At 40.3% G+C, this 17,242-nt stretch overlaps 1 protein-coding gene across 8 annotated transcripts in view; it reads left to right on the top strand.

Moving 5' to 3' along the window:
• The window catches only part of ADGRB2 (adhesion G protein-coupled receptor B2), a 682,045-nt gene that overhangs the window by 640,392 nt on the left and 24,411 nt on the right, over nucleotides 1-17,242 (top strand). For all 8 annotated transcript variants that reach the window (XM_069757009.1, XM_069757010.1, XM_069757008.1 and 5 more), the window contains 4 exons: nucleotides 3,409-3,559; nucleotides 8,461-8,530; nucleotides 8,825-8,891; nucleotides 14,783-14,868. In XM_069757009.1, coding sequence (XP_069613110.1) covers nucleotides 3,409-3,559; nucleotides 8,461-8,530; nucleotides 8,825-8,891; nucleotides 14,783-14,868 — 374 coding nt within the window. The remainder of the gene's footprint in view (nucleotides 1-3,408; nucleotides 3,560-8,460; nucleotides 8,531-8,824; nucleotides 8,892-14,782; nucleotides 14,869-17,242) is intronic.

The raw sequence follows: 17,242 nt of genomic DNA, 5'->3' as shown, positions 1-17,242 counted from the left end.
CAGCCATTTGCACCGTACAGAAGGTAATGCAAGCTTTTTACAATGGCATCTTGCTCCAGAAAGGTGTTAGGATTTCATTAGGATGTCAGCTGTATCCAGAAATAACATGTAAATCCTTTCAGCTTTGAGCACATCTGCATTGCGTCCTTCCTACGCACCCATTGGTGTCTTTGTATGCTGGCTTTGCTTTTGTTTCTTTTCTCCTATGCTTTTTAATCAATACTTGTATTAAGTTACACGCTCGGTAATATGCTGCCAGTTATACACTAGATCCGCAATGCTGGGGGCTAGAGAGGGAAATCAATTTGGGAATGGAGTGGGAGGTGATACATCAGGAGAGGATTTTCTTTGTTGCACATAGAAGAGGAGAAAGATGAATGGGGCTGTTCTGGACATCGTTATTACACAAGTTTAGCTTGTTAAGGCCAGTGTGTCCTGACTTTACAATTCTGAATTTTACATTAATGCCATCTGCAGTATTAGTTGGGGCATTTCGCTCTCAGGGGTAATAATACATACAGTTGTAATCAAAATTATTCAACCACTCACGGCAAATCAGGTTTATTAGCAAAATGTACAAACCTCTTCCTGTTCGGAATAAACAAGAACATCTTAAATAACTCAACGTAACTAATATAACAAGCGGTTTCCTCAAATTTAACACAAAATGCAACTTTTAATGACTACTGTAGTCTCAGAACCTTTTTGCCACTTTGGACCTTCCAAGGACAAAGATCCCCGGCAGACCTCAAAGTCCACCAAGACTTGGTTTCATAAGAAATCCCGAGAGATTGAGGAGTGGCCATAGTTGTCTGATTTGAGCAGCATAGAAAATGTTTGGTAGGATATGGAGAAGGGTGGTGCAGTACGTAAACCCAAAAATGTTAGCGAACTCAAGAATGTTGCCCATGAGGAACGTTCTGAGGAACGATCTAAGGAACGTTGTCGGAAGCGGGGGCCTGGTTATGCATCGCATGTGGAGCAGGTCATGACAGCTAAAGGATGCTCCACTAGAGGATGAATTATGAGACTGCAGTAGTTTTAAAGGTGTCATTTTGTGTTGACTTTAAAGGGGTTATCCAGTACTTTATATTAATGGTCTATGCTTAGGATAGGTCATCAAAATCAGAGAACCCGGGGTTGTCAGGTGTCGCACCCCCACTAATAAAATATTGATGATCTTTCCTAAGGATAGACCATCAATTTAGACCAAAGCACTGGACAATCTGTTTTAAGAAACCATTGGTTATAATTGTTTTGTTGAGCTATTTAAATTGTTCTTGTTTAACTAGATTATTGTCAAAAATAGAAAGTTTGTAATTTTTTTAAAATAGAAGTAACTTGCAGTGGCTGCATTATTGATCATGCGACTGTATGTGTTTTTCTATTGATATAACATATATGTTAAAGGGAAGCAGTGAACAAGTTTCCGCTATGTAATCTGAGAGCAGCATGATGGTAGAGCAGGGAGCCTGATTCAAGTCATTTATCACTTACTGGGCTGCTTAGTGCAGTTCTGATAGAATCCCTGTTTTCTCTGCTGCAGCTGTAGCAGTGGTCATAATGATGAGCTGTGCACTACCTCTCCCACACCCCTAATCCACCCAAGACCTAGGATAATGGTTTGAAAATAACAATGTCTAATAATAAGAATTATTCTTAAAGCAGCAATTCACAAAACAGATTTAAATATACCACCTAGTGGTTATCTGGAGATATAAAATAGTCACACATGTGCATGTAGTATAAGGGAATCAGTGCAAGAGAAATCCAGACCTCATCTATGGTAGTGGGGACCATATAAGTGCATACGGTGTCTGGTGTATCAGGGATGTTAATTCTATATAAACAGGTCTATATAATAAGCCCTAATTGCTAGAAATTGGAGGATTAAGGTGCTTAGTTATGTGTACTCTCAATATACAAATTATTTGATACCTCTATCATTTGTGACCTAGTAAACATCAATGATAGCTCCATGACAACCCTTAGTGCCAAAGTTAAAGTGCTTAGTGGTATGCAATCACAGTATACTGATTATTTAATACGTCAATCATTCATGACCAGATACGGAGCATCAGAGGGCCATTCATACAGACCCACATTGGTAATGTGTCATCCAGTACGCTTTGACACGCGTTTGTCATCAAGCTTCATCAGAAGGGGTTAACTGGATGATTGGGGGGTTGATGTTAAATATCCCTCTGGTCCTATCATATCTACCTGCCTGATTAAGCACATATCTGTGGCACTCATGTCGGGAGTCCGCGATCCCGGAATTTCCAGATGTGGCTTCCATTAAATCAAGGCCACACCCCTGAGACTTGTAATAGGGGGACGTGCTATAACATCACCGCAGGGACACATTGCCTAGGAAACCTGGTCCGCAGACTGCCTACACAAGCATTCTTTGCTACTATACTCCTATCCTCCTCATAGTGATCAAATCGCTCTTTGTTCTCAGATTTAATAGCAAAAACCTGCTGACAGATTCCCTTTAAACCAGCTGAACTTAAAACAAGTCATATCCGATTGTCAACCTTTGTATTAATCCTTACTATAAAATCAATTCTTTAGTGTAAAATTTGAGTGAAGTTTGAGCAAAATCACTAAAAGGGTTTTTTTTTTATTTTGTAAACCCCTATTCCCTGACTGCAGCTCAGTTTTAAAATAAACTTACATTGCTTTAGTCGCCCTCCCCGGATACAATACTGAGTCTCCATTGCTGCTCCCGGTGTCTGTTAGTGTATGCAATGCTAATGTCACATCAACAGGGCCGATAATAACTGAACTTAGTGCCTGTACCTGAGTTGATGGCTCAGTGATGGTCTGCATCGCTGTTGTGTATAGGATGTGTTTCCTATTTCTGCTTATCTCTATTCAAAAGAATGAGAGACAGCAACAATACTAGACACAAATTGTAGAAAAGAATAGAGCAGATCCTTTTTTTTTCTTGAAATCCTGTACAAATAAACAGTTTTAGGTGATTATGCCTTTTAGTTTCAATTGAATCCACATTTTATAGCCTACATGTATCAAAACAAGTAATTGCAATGCTTCTAAACCAAAATGTAATAGGAATGGTTGGGCAAAAAATGTAAACTAATTATGCATTAAAGGTGGAGTTACCCGAGTGTTATAGTTAAAGGGGACAATATTGGAGTGAATGAACAGATGACTTTAGGATGTAGAAGAATAAGGAAACTATTAAGTTTCACATGGATGGATGTTAAGATTACATTTTGGACATTTTGAGAAGTAGCCGTGGGCCCAAGTTAAATTAAAAAGAATTCTGTAGCTCTTCTTTTAGCTTGCTTTGTGGAAAAGCATAGAGAAAAAGAAAAATGCCTAGGAACCAATAAACTAAATCTTCTCCTGTGCTAAATTCTGCTTTCTGTCTCCCCACAGGCTGTCTGCGCTTTGATCGCCGCTTTCTTGCACTTTTTCTTTCTTTCCTCTTTCTGTTGGGTGCTAACCGAGGCTTGGCAGTCCTACCTGGCCGTCATTGGGCAAATGAGGACACGTCTGGTCCGTAAGCGCTTTCTGTGTCTGGGATGGGGTAAGCACAGTTTCCATATTGGGCTTCATTAAAAGCTCTTGACTGCACAAATAAGACCCGATTCACTTTTTTCTGTCGTATTTGTTGACTTAATTTTATGCTAAACTCTTCAAAGTGGCGGACGTGGCTCATGAACTTTGAGCAAAATTAAAAAATGTGCTTCATTTTTATGTTTCATCTATTTAGGAACTTTTTAGCAGAGAAGGCACATTTTTCACTTAAATGTTCGCAAACATTTCAGACATAAATATAGTCACTCAAGGGAGTAACTGAAGAACATTGGTGCCTAAATTGTCTGACTTTTTTAAAAAATGTCAATTGATGAAGCAGGTAAAGTAAAGACCTTGCACTCAACTTGATGCTCATGTGAGATTTTTAATGTAGTACTCAAAACGTTTCGGTCCAACAAACAGGACCTTCATCAGTTACTACAAAAAGTGAAAAATAAATATATACATAAATACAAAATAAATAAAAATTGAAGAACAAAAGTATATACATAAAATTGCAATGGTATAAAGCATCAGAGCTAGAATATTTATGAAGTCATCAGGTCATTGTGAGATAAAGAATCTAAGACAAAAAGTCCATCAGGAAGAGATATACAAATACATGCCTCGAGTATTAGGTACCGGTGTGGATAGAAAGAGGGAATGGAAGGGGTTATATCAAAACGTACCGTACTGTAAATGAACTTGCGGAAAAAAGAGAGACATTCATGTCTCTGGGCACACAATAGACAGCGTCTGTGATAGACAAAAGTATGAGGGTGACCCAGCCAGTCAGTATAAACGTGTCGGTGTGCTAAATAGACCCTGTTTGGAGGCATACCTGTGATTATTTTGGATACGAAACCAGAACCACTAGGAGGAAATAAATGGTGTCAAAAAAGATACCTTAGAGGGGGCCGCATATATGAGCAGGTGAGGTGCATCACACTAAAGTATTACCTGGTAAATGTTGCCACAGGGTAGTACTTTAGTGTGATGGTCCTGTTTGTTGGACCGAAACGTTTTGAGTACTACATTAAAAATCTCACATGAGCATCAAGTTGAGTGCAAGGTCTTTACTTTACGTACTATATGGTGTGGGAACCTACCTTTGCACCACTACTAGTTGTGCACACGTTCTTATTTACAATTGATGAAGCAGAAGAAAATACAAGGGAACCCAAAACACTGCCCACAATAAAAAGCATAAAAAGACAGGTGAACACATAGAAAAGGAACAAATCAAGGAATAAGGTACAAATCAAAAAACACCAAAAACTAGATAAAAAGGAGCAAATGCAAAGATAACTCGGACCCATCGACTCTAAAAGTTTTGACTGTGGCTAAGCTCAATACCAACTCTCTCCAACCATACTCACATCATTCCAGAAGATACCTTGGCTACTCCATCAGTTCTGCAGGTACAACACAACTTAAGGAGCGCTCTAGTTAGATGTCTCCTTATACAGGAGCCCAAATCTTTACATCCTGGAGCCCTGCGACAATACACTTCAATGAATGGCGGCTTTCTTTAAAGGGAGCCTGTTACCTGATTTTTACTACCCAAACTGCATGATGCAGGCGCAAAGACTCCAACCATGTATCATTTACATGGGCTGCCTGCTTCAGTTTTGATAGCCCACTGTTTTATGTGCTGCAGATCTACCAGTTCTCTGAATGTTGAGCTCTGTATATCCCGCCTACCAGCTCTGATTGGCAGCTTTCTGTGTACACTGCATAGGCAGAAATCTGCCAATCAGTGATGGGGCGGGGTTATCCAAAGTCCATGAATATGGAGGACTACATGGCAGCAGGAATTACTAATCCTTTAATGATAATCTCCTGCTGATAAGAGTGATTTTATGAAAGCTTCAGATATCAGATTAGACGGCAGATTCCTTATAAACGTCAGCTCCAACCAAATATACTGTAATCTGTGTGATTGTAATATATATATTACATATCATACTGGTAAATTATATGATTTTTTTGACTGGAATTCCTTTTTGCCTCTTATTGACTGATTTTTGTGTACGTATTTGGATTGAGGCAAAATTGATTCCCGCAAGAATTATAGATTTATTAATTTAATTTTATTTTATTTTCACTCCAAAAACAGCAATAATTGAATGTTTCTTGCAATGAGCATGCTGCTGCTATATCGAGGTACTGCATAAGACTTGAAAATGACATTTTCATTGTAAGCACAAGTTTTACCTACAGTAACAAAACGTTACAGATGTTGCAGGCGCCAACTTGTCAGCGACAGGATTACAATATTGCGTGTGGAGCTACTGCGTTATGTCATTTTCATGGACATATTTTAGAAAGCAGACTGTTTCCTTCATGCTCTGTTCACATCATTTTTGACCTATTCCATTGATGTATAGATTTGTAAGCTAAAACAATTTATGCCAATGTATCCAGTGACATTCTCACAGGTGTCTAACATATGCCAAAACACTGTCCTGTTGGCATATACTTGACAGGCTCGAATCTTAAGATTGTACTGAAGCTTGTACCTAGCTTGCTACATTACTATACACCTATGTAAATGATATGCCACCGCATCTTTTGTTTCTTTACAATAGAAGTCTATGGGCAGACAAATTCCAATATATTGTATACTTATGAATACATTTGCACAGTTTGGCCAGAATTCATCAAGACTGGCATTTTTCATGCAGATCTTGATGAAGGTTGCTCTGGAGTAAGATGCTCCAAATGCATTATGAGACATTGATCTCTTAAAGGGACTCTGTCAGCACAGAATGACTGTTAAAACCAAGTACAGGCGCTCTTTGCACACTCAGCGTGGCCAAGCATTTAAATGTACCTTCTCGCCTACTTTTTTCCATCTATCTCCAACCTTCTCTAGTCTATATAGCTGGAGATGTCAATCAAAGAAAAGGTGGAGAGAGCAGAGATAGGATAAAAACAAGTAGTTGGGATGGTGCACTTAAAGAAGTTGTCCACTCCTTAGGATAGGTCATCAATGTCTGATCATCCAGGGTCCGACAACCCCGCCAATCATTTGGTATCGAAGTTGGCAGCGGTGGCCGCCATCCAGAAGAACTCACTTGCCGAGCTGCTCTGGCTTCTCGTAGTAGCCGAGGCTTGATATTCATATTGATATTCGCCTCATATTCAAATCAATACCCTGCAGCAGTAGATGGAGACGGAGTAGATGGAGAAGCTCGGCAAGTGAGCACTTCTGGCCTGCGGCCGCCGCTGCCAGCACAAGTAACAGCTGATCCGTGGGGGTGCCGGATGTCGGATCACCACAGATAGGTGGTAGAAGGATGGGTCATCATGTAAGAGTAATGGACAATCTGTTTAAATGTTTGGCAATGCCAAGCGAATGTACTTGGTTTGCATATTCATTCTCTGCAGACAGACTGCCATTAATGAATCTGGCTCATCTTTCAGCTGCCATGCATAGGACCTATTTTACACCACCTGTGGCATAAATATGATGAATTTTTTGGCCACACTATGCCATGTTCCCTCTCTACTAAGCTCCACTACCTTTTAAAAAAATTGGCAAATTGGCATAGCTGGCGTGAAAACGCTAAAAGATAAAAAAAAAATTGCACAGCTACAAGTTGCACACAAATTTACCAGCAGTTTATTGGCATAATTCTGGCAAAATCCATTTTATGAATCTGGTGCAAAAGCGTGCAAAAGACATTGCTTTATTATTAACCCATGATATATGTGTCACGTATAAATATATCCATTGATAAAGCAAAACATTAAAACTACTGTCAGATGAAGTGAATAACCTTGCTTATTTCATCACAATGACACCTGTCATAGGATAGACAGCCAATAAGCGGTATTGAGGAGACATGTTGAAAGCAGGTAAATAAGCAAGTGTAAGGGATTGGGAAACATTGACAAGGGCCAGATGGTAATAGCCAGAAGAATGTATCTGAACATCTCCAAACCAAAAGGTCTTGTGAAATGTTCCAATATGTTGATTTTAGTACATGCTTAATGGACAACTGGCAAACCAAGAGCAAGGTTATGACCATGCCCACATTCATTTTTAAGTGTGGAAAGTGCTGGTTTGGTACAATGTATCAAGTTTTTCTTTACATTATGTGGCCCGTCCTGTGCGTGCATGCATCTTTGGAGACATTGTAGAAGAGATGGCACCAAGAAGCACTATGGGAAAAGGTATGCCGGTGAAGACATGGTGAAGACACGCTGGTGACACTCCATGGATTGATGAAATATATCCGGACCAATAAATATTCCAGTATTTGATTCCATGACCATCACATTTATTGTATGATACAACACGTTTTGGCTTTTACAGTTAAGCCATTGTCAGGTAAAATGATAAATAGGACCACATGGAGATCTAACTGGACAACATCATGCTTGGAAACTTTGATCCATGCTATGTAGATGTTACTTAATTGCAAGCTATGCATTCTTCATCACAATTGGCTACAATGGCTTCTTTTAGCAAATAATGCTCCCTGCCTCAATGAAAAGATTTTTAGAAATAGTTTGAGGAACATGACAAAGAGATCAAGGTTTCGACTTGGCCTCCCAGGTCAAAAGCTGATCAAGCATCTGTGGTTCTTTCTCGAAAAACAAGTCCAAGTGTAAAAAACTTGACTAATGTCTTGGTGCCAGAGACCACAGGACATCATCTGTTTGTGGAGTCTATACTTTGATGATCTACCTTCAGTCATGACATTACTACAGGTGCCATTGTCATGAAATATTCATTCTTATTAGCGTTACCTGTGGTTGGCAATGTGATAAACAGTGAGCAAACAGAATAAAGTACGGTATGTTTTTATAACATTTTTTTCAGCCTGAATCACTACATATGTAATTGTAAAATAGCTTTAATTTGTTACATTGAGATTTACTGTGTGTTCCTTTCCTCAGGGTTACCAGCTCTTGTGGTTGCAGTTTCTGTTGGCTTTACCAGAACAAAAGGATATGGAACCCCCCATTAGTGAGTCAATGTTTGATGTCTAATCTTCTTTGTAGGTAGTAATTGTTGTGTATTCAGACTTAAAATTATTTCCAAATTACTTTAATGTCTGGTTGACATCCCATGCGCTACATTCCTGCTCGACATAGCATGCTGATGACCCTTATACCAACATGAACATTCCCTCCAGTTTGTATTGAATTTCTAATCTTCTTCCTACAGAATACGATAATACAGAGTAAATGACTAAATAGTTTCACATTTCAATATTTTGCCTCTTTATCACTGTCGATGTTTTGTTTCTGTAACTTACAGCTGCTGGCTGTCTTTGGAAGGGGGGCTATTGTATGCCTTTGTGGGACCAGCAGCGGTTATTGTTCTGGTAAGCTGAATCTTTTTTATATAATTCTATATAGGGAAAACTCTACCTATTAAAGAGTATACTTTGTCACCACAGGTAGTGTTGAAACCATATCCTGAACATTTCTCTGATTACTTTGCTGCACTAGTTTATGTCAATTTCAACATTTAGACTGTAAAGACCATTATTTCTCAAAACTGGCTTTGATCACCATAGCATCGGTTATTATTTCTTAAAAAGGACCTGACATGTCTATACAATGCTTTCATTCCCCATGAAATTACAATGTTTTATTTCCTTTTTTAGCTGTGCATTGTGTTTTTAATCTCTTACTCTTCTTGAAAATATGAGAATAAATTAATAACAGTGTTCTACCATCTTCCTTCTCAATAAGGCATGTGTCTACACTAACTAGATTCATGTAATGAAACAAGTAAATGATCTGGCGGTCAAGGGCAACATCTATTCATATTTTTGCAATAATTATCTGAAATAATCATATGTTCTCAGCACAACATGATTACTAGATCAATTAAGGAAGAGAACAAAAAGTAGTCCTTATGGAGCACCCTTGACTACCTGGAAAAAAAGACCAAAATAAAAGGAGACCAAAATATTTTATTTTTCTCAAACATATGTAATTAGGAAAGCTAAAAAAATGGTGTCTGATTTGGATAAAAGTTCAGGCCTTCTATGAAAGAAAGATTGAAGTTTCCTGGTCTCACTATTTTGACAGCTCTGTGAGACTTCCTGATTCTGGACTGCAAAATACCACTGTGTGGGGGGAGACTAGGAGTGTTGAGCATGGAAACACAGAGAAGATATGTTGTCTTTCTGCTTGTCTTCTTCACTCTGAATTGTGTTATAAAAAGGCAATATAAGATGGATTCCTGTGTATTATGGAGCAGCAGAAGGAGGAGGAGGCTGCAAACAGCAACAGAAGAAAATCCTGTCACGGCCTACAGTGTATATCTGTGTACAGCATATAGTTAGAGATTCAGATTACTACAGGCAGCTGGTTCTTTTAGCATATTGACCATTACAACCAAATATTTCCTTAGTTAGGCCCTTTAGATGCCACTATGTCCTCATCTTAACCTTTAGAAGCATCTTTGTCCTTAATCTGGGCTTCATAATATACAGGAACATATTACATGCCTAATGACTAACAATATTTTGCATAAGGTGAAATTTATGCTGCAGGTTAGAGGTAAAGTAAGGCACATTTTCATCTGATTTTCATTTAGTTAATGTTCATGCATTGGTGAATTAATTCACCATGATGTTGATTTTCTTTTCTCGAATTTCTGCAATAAATTGATTCCTCCATTGTATTCTACCATCCATCAAGGTGGCAAAACAGTGAAACAGGCAAAATCTTGCCAGATGTGAGCACAAAGCTCCATTTTGCCATGTAGATGACCAGCTCTGTCCTCGCCTTCTGTATTCTCACCCATCCCTTGTAGATTGTGAGCCTTCACGGGCAGGGTCCTCTCTCCTCCTGTACCAGTTATGACTTGTATTGTTTAAGATTATTGTACTTGTTTTTATTATGTATACCCCTCCTTACATGTAAAGCGCCATGGAATAAATGGCACTATAACAATAAATAATAATAATAACACAATCAGCTCATCTCTTCATAGTTGGTATTTCCCAGAGAAGAAACCTACCAGAGTTTGCTCCAACTGTAAGATACAAGTAAAACCTACAACCCTGTAATACTGAAGGAAATAATCTGACTTACTGACATGTATTTGAGAAAAGTCCTCTTTATGTTTTTCAAAAAATGAATTATGGCAAATTTTTTCAGTAAGCTGAAGAATGTGTGTATTTTCTCTTTTACGTGAGAGAAGCCTATACAACAATGAAAAAAAGTCTTCCCTTATCCACAAAAGGCAATCAGACTAGTTCCCTGGATCAATGTCCCATTACAGAATCTAGTGACCATAACCTGTAATATTATATTTTTCAAGGCATCCAGGCTCTCCTCGAACTTCTTCAGTGAATAAACCATGACAACATCATGTGACAGTGAGTTTCATACTCTCACTACTCTTACAATAAAGAGTCTGCATCTCTGGTCATGATTAAACCTTCTTTCCTCTAGACGTAGAGGATACCACTCTGCCACCATTGCAGATCTATGTCTTGTAATGTAGCAGCAGCACCGTACACAGTGAAACGGCAGTGACCCAAGCAAGTTCAAAACAAAACATTCCTTTAATGTGTTACTTCACACAGTCCATTAGAATACATAGTACACGGCTTTAGTTTGCAGTCCCTAAACAGGCCTGTCTTCCTTTTGTCCAGTTACCCTGGGTTACCACATGCCGGGACAAAGTCTCTTTACTCACGCAGTGCACAGCACGCTGTATCCTCTGGATCACAGTCGGGTAAATAAAAGATAGCCCGAGATGCAGGGTTTCAATCTCTTTGGTTCCTCTTGCCCCTGTGTTGCCTCACACAGGGAGTGCTCTGCAGACAGAGGCAAGTCTCTCCCCAACACAGTCCCGTATGGAAGGGTCTTTGCCACTCCCACCACATGTTTAATGTCCCCACATGGTGTGGAAAAATTAACCTCGGTGGTCGGGTACTCACAGATTTCCCCATGGATACCCATCACCTCCACTTTCTGTCCTTTGGGGTTGTTCCCGGCAACAAGGGACCTATGGACCAGAATCACTTTACTCACCGTGTCCAGAAGAGTCTCTGTTTGGAACCCTTTCACAAGTACCATGCACAATCGTGGTTCGCTGTCGGCCATGCCCGTAGTGATGATACAGACTGGCTGGGCACACATAGACTCATGGCAAGTGATCCCGCAGTCCATGGGTTTAGATGTCACCAAACAGTTACTAGCCCCATGCCCGAGCTCTGGTGCAATGTCCTGAGTGGGTTTATACCATTCAATCAACTCTATCAGCAGTTCCAGGGTGCCTAGGTCCCTCAGCCCGACCCAACACTGCATGGTGGCCAGCAGAGCCCTCACCATCCGGTCAGCCATGATTCTCTCAATCATCTCTAATGGGAAAAAACCTCAGGCTGGAGCCATTCCTCCACCAACTGCAACAAGTCATTTGCCTGAGACCTGGCAGATCGAGACTCTACATAGGACCACTGGTACACCCAATGATCGCCCCTTACCTTTGGGGTCTCTTCATGACTCTGCTGATCACCCCTCACCTTGGGAGTCTCCTCTTTACCATGATGAAGCTCTGCTAGCTTCCACTGCAGCACATCTTGCTGCTGCTGCAACTGCTGCTCTTGCTGCTGCAGAACTTCTTGCTGCGACCACTGAAACTGCAGTGCCTCTTGCTGAAGCCTTGCTGATTGAGCACAACCTGCTCCAAAAGTTCCTCCATTTCTCCAGCAGACTTGCACAGCGATCTGCAGCACTCTCTGGGGTATGCCTTAATTCACACCGCCTGCATTCTTTCCACCAAATGTAATGTAGTGGCAGCACCATACGCAGTGAAACGGCAGTGACCCAAGCAAGTTCAAAACAAAACGTTCCTTTCATGTGTTACTTCACACAGTCCATTAGAATACATAGTACATAGCTTTAGTTTGCAGTCCCTAAACAGGCCGGACTTCCCTTTGCTTAGTTTGCCTGGGCGACTGCACGCTGGGACCAAATCTCTTTACTCACGCAGTGCACAGCACACTGTATCATCCGGATCGCAGCCAGGTAAACAAATACAACCTGAGATGCAGGATGTCAGTCTTTTTGGTTCCTCTTGCCCCTGTGTTGCCTCACACAGGGAGTGCTCTGCAAACAACTGCTTTGTCTCTTTCAAGACCAATACTGCTATAGGAAAAAAAAATGGAGACACAAAGCGCAAAATAGGGTCTTATCCTCTAGATAACCAAGAGAGCTTTCTTAGAATTGCTCACCTGATTTTGTTGAATGAAAAGCATGTAGTGATTTTGGCTGCTGCAGATCCACAAGCCGATCAACGGCCGTATGACAATATAAACTGTGCAGGAGGTGTGGGTTAAATCCGCGCTGCCTTAATGATGAAGTTCCAAGGATAATAAATTTAAAAGGTGGTTTATTCAACGCATTTCAAGGTCAGTGCGACCTCTTCTTCAGGAAATTCCACATACAACAGATTTAACCCACACCTCCTGCACAGTTTATATTGTCAAGACCAATTCTGACACACCTCTCCCTATACTACAGGGCTTTTAATCAGTCACTGCTTCACCTTTCTAATCAAAGCTACACCTGTGACTGCAATACGCTCTCATAGCCTCTCTACGCCTCCGTGCGCATTCTGGAGAGCACAAATAGCTCCCCCTAGCTGTAACAGGGGTCACTGCCTCACAGTCTATAAAGATCATTAGGAAGATCTCTGTCCTGCTCATTCATCTATTAGTGCATGGTAATAAAATCTAACCTAACCTTTCATTTTTCGAAACTGAATAACCCCAAGATTGATCATCTGTCTCCCTTAATAACCTTGGTTGCTCTTCCCTGCACCCGCTCTAGTTCAGCTATGTTTTTCTTATACACATAAGCTTTTGCAAGAGCTAAAAAGTTTTGTCCACTGCAAATGATTACAAGTCATAGTCACTAGGGATAAGCAGACCTGTGGAAGCTCAGGTTCATTGGGTTCACCTGAACTTTAGTCCAAAGTTCGCTTTGGGTACCACAACTGTACCTGAATTTGAACTAGAATCCGAACCCTATGGAAATCAAAAGGGATCCAAACTTTCAAGCTGGAAAATATCTCTATTTCTCTCTCACTCTCTCTCTGTTCTCCTGAAACTTCGAACACAAAGACGGACTTACAGGAGAAGTCCATGTTCAGAATTCAGCATCGGTCACTAATTGTCCGGTACCAACCCCGAACTTTACAGTTCAGGTCATCTCTACTAGGGGCAGCACGGTGGCGCAGTGGTTAGCACAGCAGCCTTGCAGCGCTGGGGTCCTAGGTTCTAATCCCACTCAGGACAACATCTGCAAAGAGTTTGTATGTTCTCTCCGTGTTTGCGTGGGTTTCCTCCGGGCACTCCGGTTTCCTCCCACATTCCAAAGACATACTGATAGGGAATCTAGATTGTGAGCCCCATCTGGGACAGTGATGATAATGTGTGCAAAATGTAAAGCGCTGCGGAATATGTTAGCGCTATATAAAAATAAAGATTATTATTATTATTATTATTACTAGTCATCTAATAAAGCCAATGACACAATGACAGTTCCTTAAAACTATCACCTTAAAGAAGCAGTCCCAGCTACATTTGTATTCACTAATGCCTTCTAAATGTATGTGTAGTTCAAGTGCATTAAAATACTCCATGACTGCTGCCTTCTTTGGTTTATAGCACAACTCAGGAACTCTTCTGGACCTCTTGACTGCTCTTCAGCTTTGTCAACTCACACAGGGTCCGCTGTGTGGGTCGGTAGCTGCATTCCCAGTGTAATTCGATGATTCTCGGAAAAGGTCTCCACAGACTTACATTGTGTGAGTTAGCTATTCTAATTGGAGTTCACATGGTCTAGAAGTGGAGCGGTTCGGTGCTGCAAAATGGAGAAGACAGGGATCAGCAAGTATTTTAATGCATTACACACATTTAGAAAGGATTAGGAAATAAAAATGTAGCTGAGTGTTACTTTTAGAGATTTGAATTTACAATGTGTGGCATGCTGACATCTGAAGTCCACAAATGACTGAACTGAGCAGTACAAACCCAGGGGTGGACATACCATTGCTGCAACCTGTGCTGTGAAGCTACACAAGGGCCTAAGAAATAAGACGGTCCATTCCCATCTCCAAAACAAATGCACAGGGACCTCATCTGTCTGTGTCCGCCATTGTACAGATCAGTTAGACCCTTATGCTTTTTACAAAGGTACATTTCATGGATCTGTTCTTTATAGATATTCACATTTTGTCTCATAGGTGAATATGCTGATTGGCATAATTGTCTTCAACAAACTGATGTCACGGGATGGTATATCAGACAAGTCCAAAAAGCAGAGAGCCGGGTGAGTGAACGTTTCTGTTTTCCAGTAAAGCATCACAACCTGCATTTTGATCCTGCTCTGTGTGTTCGGACATATTCCTCCATGTGTTACGTTTCTGGGTCTATCTTGCAATCTGTGTGTTGAGTAAGGGTCATTTTTGTATCCTCCTAATGTTAGCGTCTGTCTATGTTGTTGGTGTGTATCTGCACTGCTTGTTAAAGGGCATAAGTTACAGTTTAGGGGAACTTTCAACTATGGGCATGATGTCAGTGGTGAAAGCAGTATTTGCTACATGTGCACAATGGAAATCTTTCCAAACTGCAGATTTGGGGCTACGCGTTTCTCCTGCCAACACAATTTTTCTAGTCCATAGGCAGATTGATGTGCGGGGAGTATTATCTAATCATTTTTCTTTGAAAGAATTGCTGAATAAACTACAGAAATCTGAAAAATGTCTCATAATAGTATAACACTTAAAGTAAGTGCACCCGCTCCTTTATCTAGCTGTAATAGTTCTGCTTTTTTATGTCGCATGTACCAGCACCCCCCAGAATACCAGCATCGCCCCATAGTCCTCTCTACTACGGCACTATACCTCCTATCATTCAGATAATTGATAGCTGCTTATCGGGTGCTGGTAGTGCCAACATTTAAGGCTATTTTCTAGATGCCCATGGCTGTAAGATTACCGGACAAAGGTACTAATATTTTAGTGCTTTTCTTAGATTTTTTTTTTAGACATTGGAGTATTTTTTCTTAATTTAACAAAGTTTGAGGTGTTATCAGAATCTGACACTATTCGGTGTTTCTAACTCACCATAAGTGTAATGAAGACTATAGGTGACGGCATAACGCTTTGTAAATCAGTTTTAATGCGTGTTAATATATCTAATTTGTAAGCTATAAAATTAGTAATAAAAGGTATGGCTTCTTTTATATCAGGTCCCTTAAAACACTCTTAATTAGTCTAATTCTTATCACCTTCCAACTCCTTCCAATAAATGGTGATAAAGTTATCTCTGCGAGAACCTTGGATGGTGATGGAGCTGCTAATTGGATCACTGGCTATTTCAATCCATTATCATGTAGGAAATCTTTACTACTTAGTGGTAGTGTTCAACACATAGCCCTAATAATACCATGCAGTGTACATCCACCACTGAACAAACGTGAAGGCCAACCATGGCAGCACGTAGAACTTCCTTACTAACATTTTTAGCATCCTTACAAAGGCATGGCATCTTCGGCGGCTTAGCGGTTCACCACACATGAGTTTTCCAACCAAGTGCCCGTAAATACTGAAAGGAATTAAGTATGCATGCCCAGTCTTAGTCCTGTTTTTCATCAAGAACATGATAAAATCTAGTCATATTAAAAATACTCTGGGCAAGGACATTGATTAAGTAATGATGTCCAAAGACATACATCAAAGAGGCACTTATACAATTGCGGGTTTGGATTGGCATGCCATTTTTTGGGACAGTTTAGCAATGAATTTCCTGGTTATATAACATATTTTATTGATAATGCATAGCCCATGTCCCTGCTTATCTATTAATTCACTTGACTGCAGAATTTTAGCTAAAGCCTGTAAAAAGCTGATAAGATGTGCGGCGATGCTTAATGATATGTAGTGGGCAGGTTCCTGAGGTGTGAGTAGATTACACCGCTTAAGAAAGAAATGTGCAGATTCACACTTGCAGAACAAGTTCATATTGTAATTGTTAAATGTATGTCCCGTGTTTGTGTGTGTAACGGTGTGTCGCTGTGTGTAGATGCAATGTACCATCCCCCTGCAATGAAATGCTAGTCATGGATCACAGATCCCAGGTCATTTATACAGTTACATTTGATACAAAAAGCATAATTCAGTTGTGTACTAGAAAGTATAGCAGTTTCTCTCCAGATATTGTTGGATGACATGACTGGTTATATGGGGGGTACAGTATCTGGAGAGAGACACAGACGGGCAAAGCCAAAATACAAATTTCGGGGTAAAGGTGATGGAGGTTCCCCTTCCTTGTATCCATCTCATGCTAACCAGGTTCTGCCTTCCTGCCGGTTCAGAGCTGATCTAACACACTTCCTTTTATTTCTCTCTCCCATCTTCGCTCTATTATCTCTTTCTTGTGTGCGTATACTCCGCCCCGTGGCTTTTCCCTTCTGTCTCTGTACTCCTCATATCTGCGCCTTCCTGTCTTTCCCTACCAACCCGACCTCCTTCATCCCCCCATGTATTCTAATTCTGTATGATGGATTTTATATTGATGTGTAAATGTGTCTTCTTTTATGCATGCATAAAATTACTTTTTTTTTTGCATGAAAACACAAACAATATGTGTTATGTGCCTTTGTGTTTTTGTGTCACCTTTTTAATTTTACTATATATATATAA

This window comes from Ranitomeya imitator, chromosome 3 (genome assembly GCF_032444005.1).
Source record: "Ranitomeya imitator isolate aRanImi1 chromosome 3, aRanImi1.pri, whole genome shotgun sequence".
Lineage (NCBI taxonomy): Eukaryota > Metazoa > Chordata > Amphibia > Anura > Dendrobatidae > Ranitomeya > Ranitomeya imitator.
Note: the sequence above shows the minus strand (reverse complement) of the source record. Positions and strands in the feature narration are given on the sequence as shown.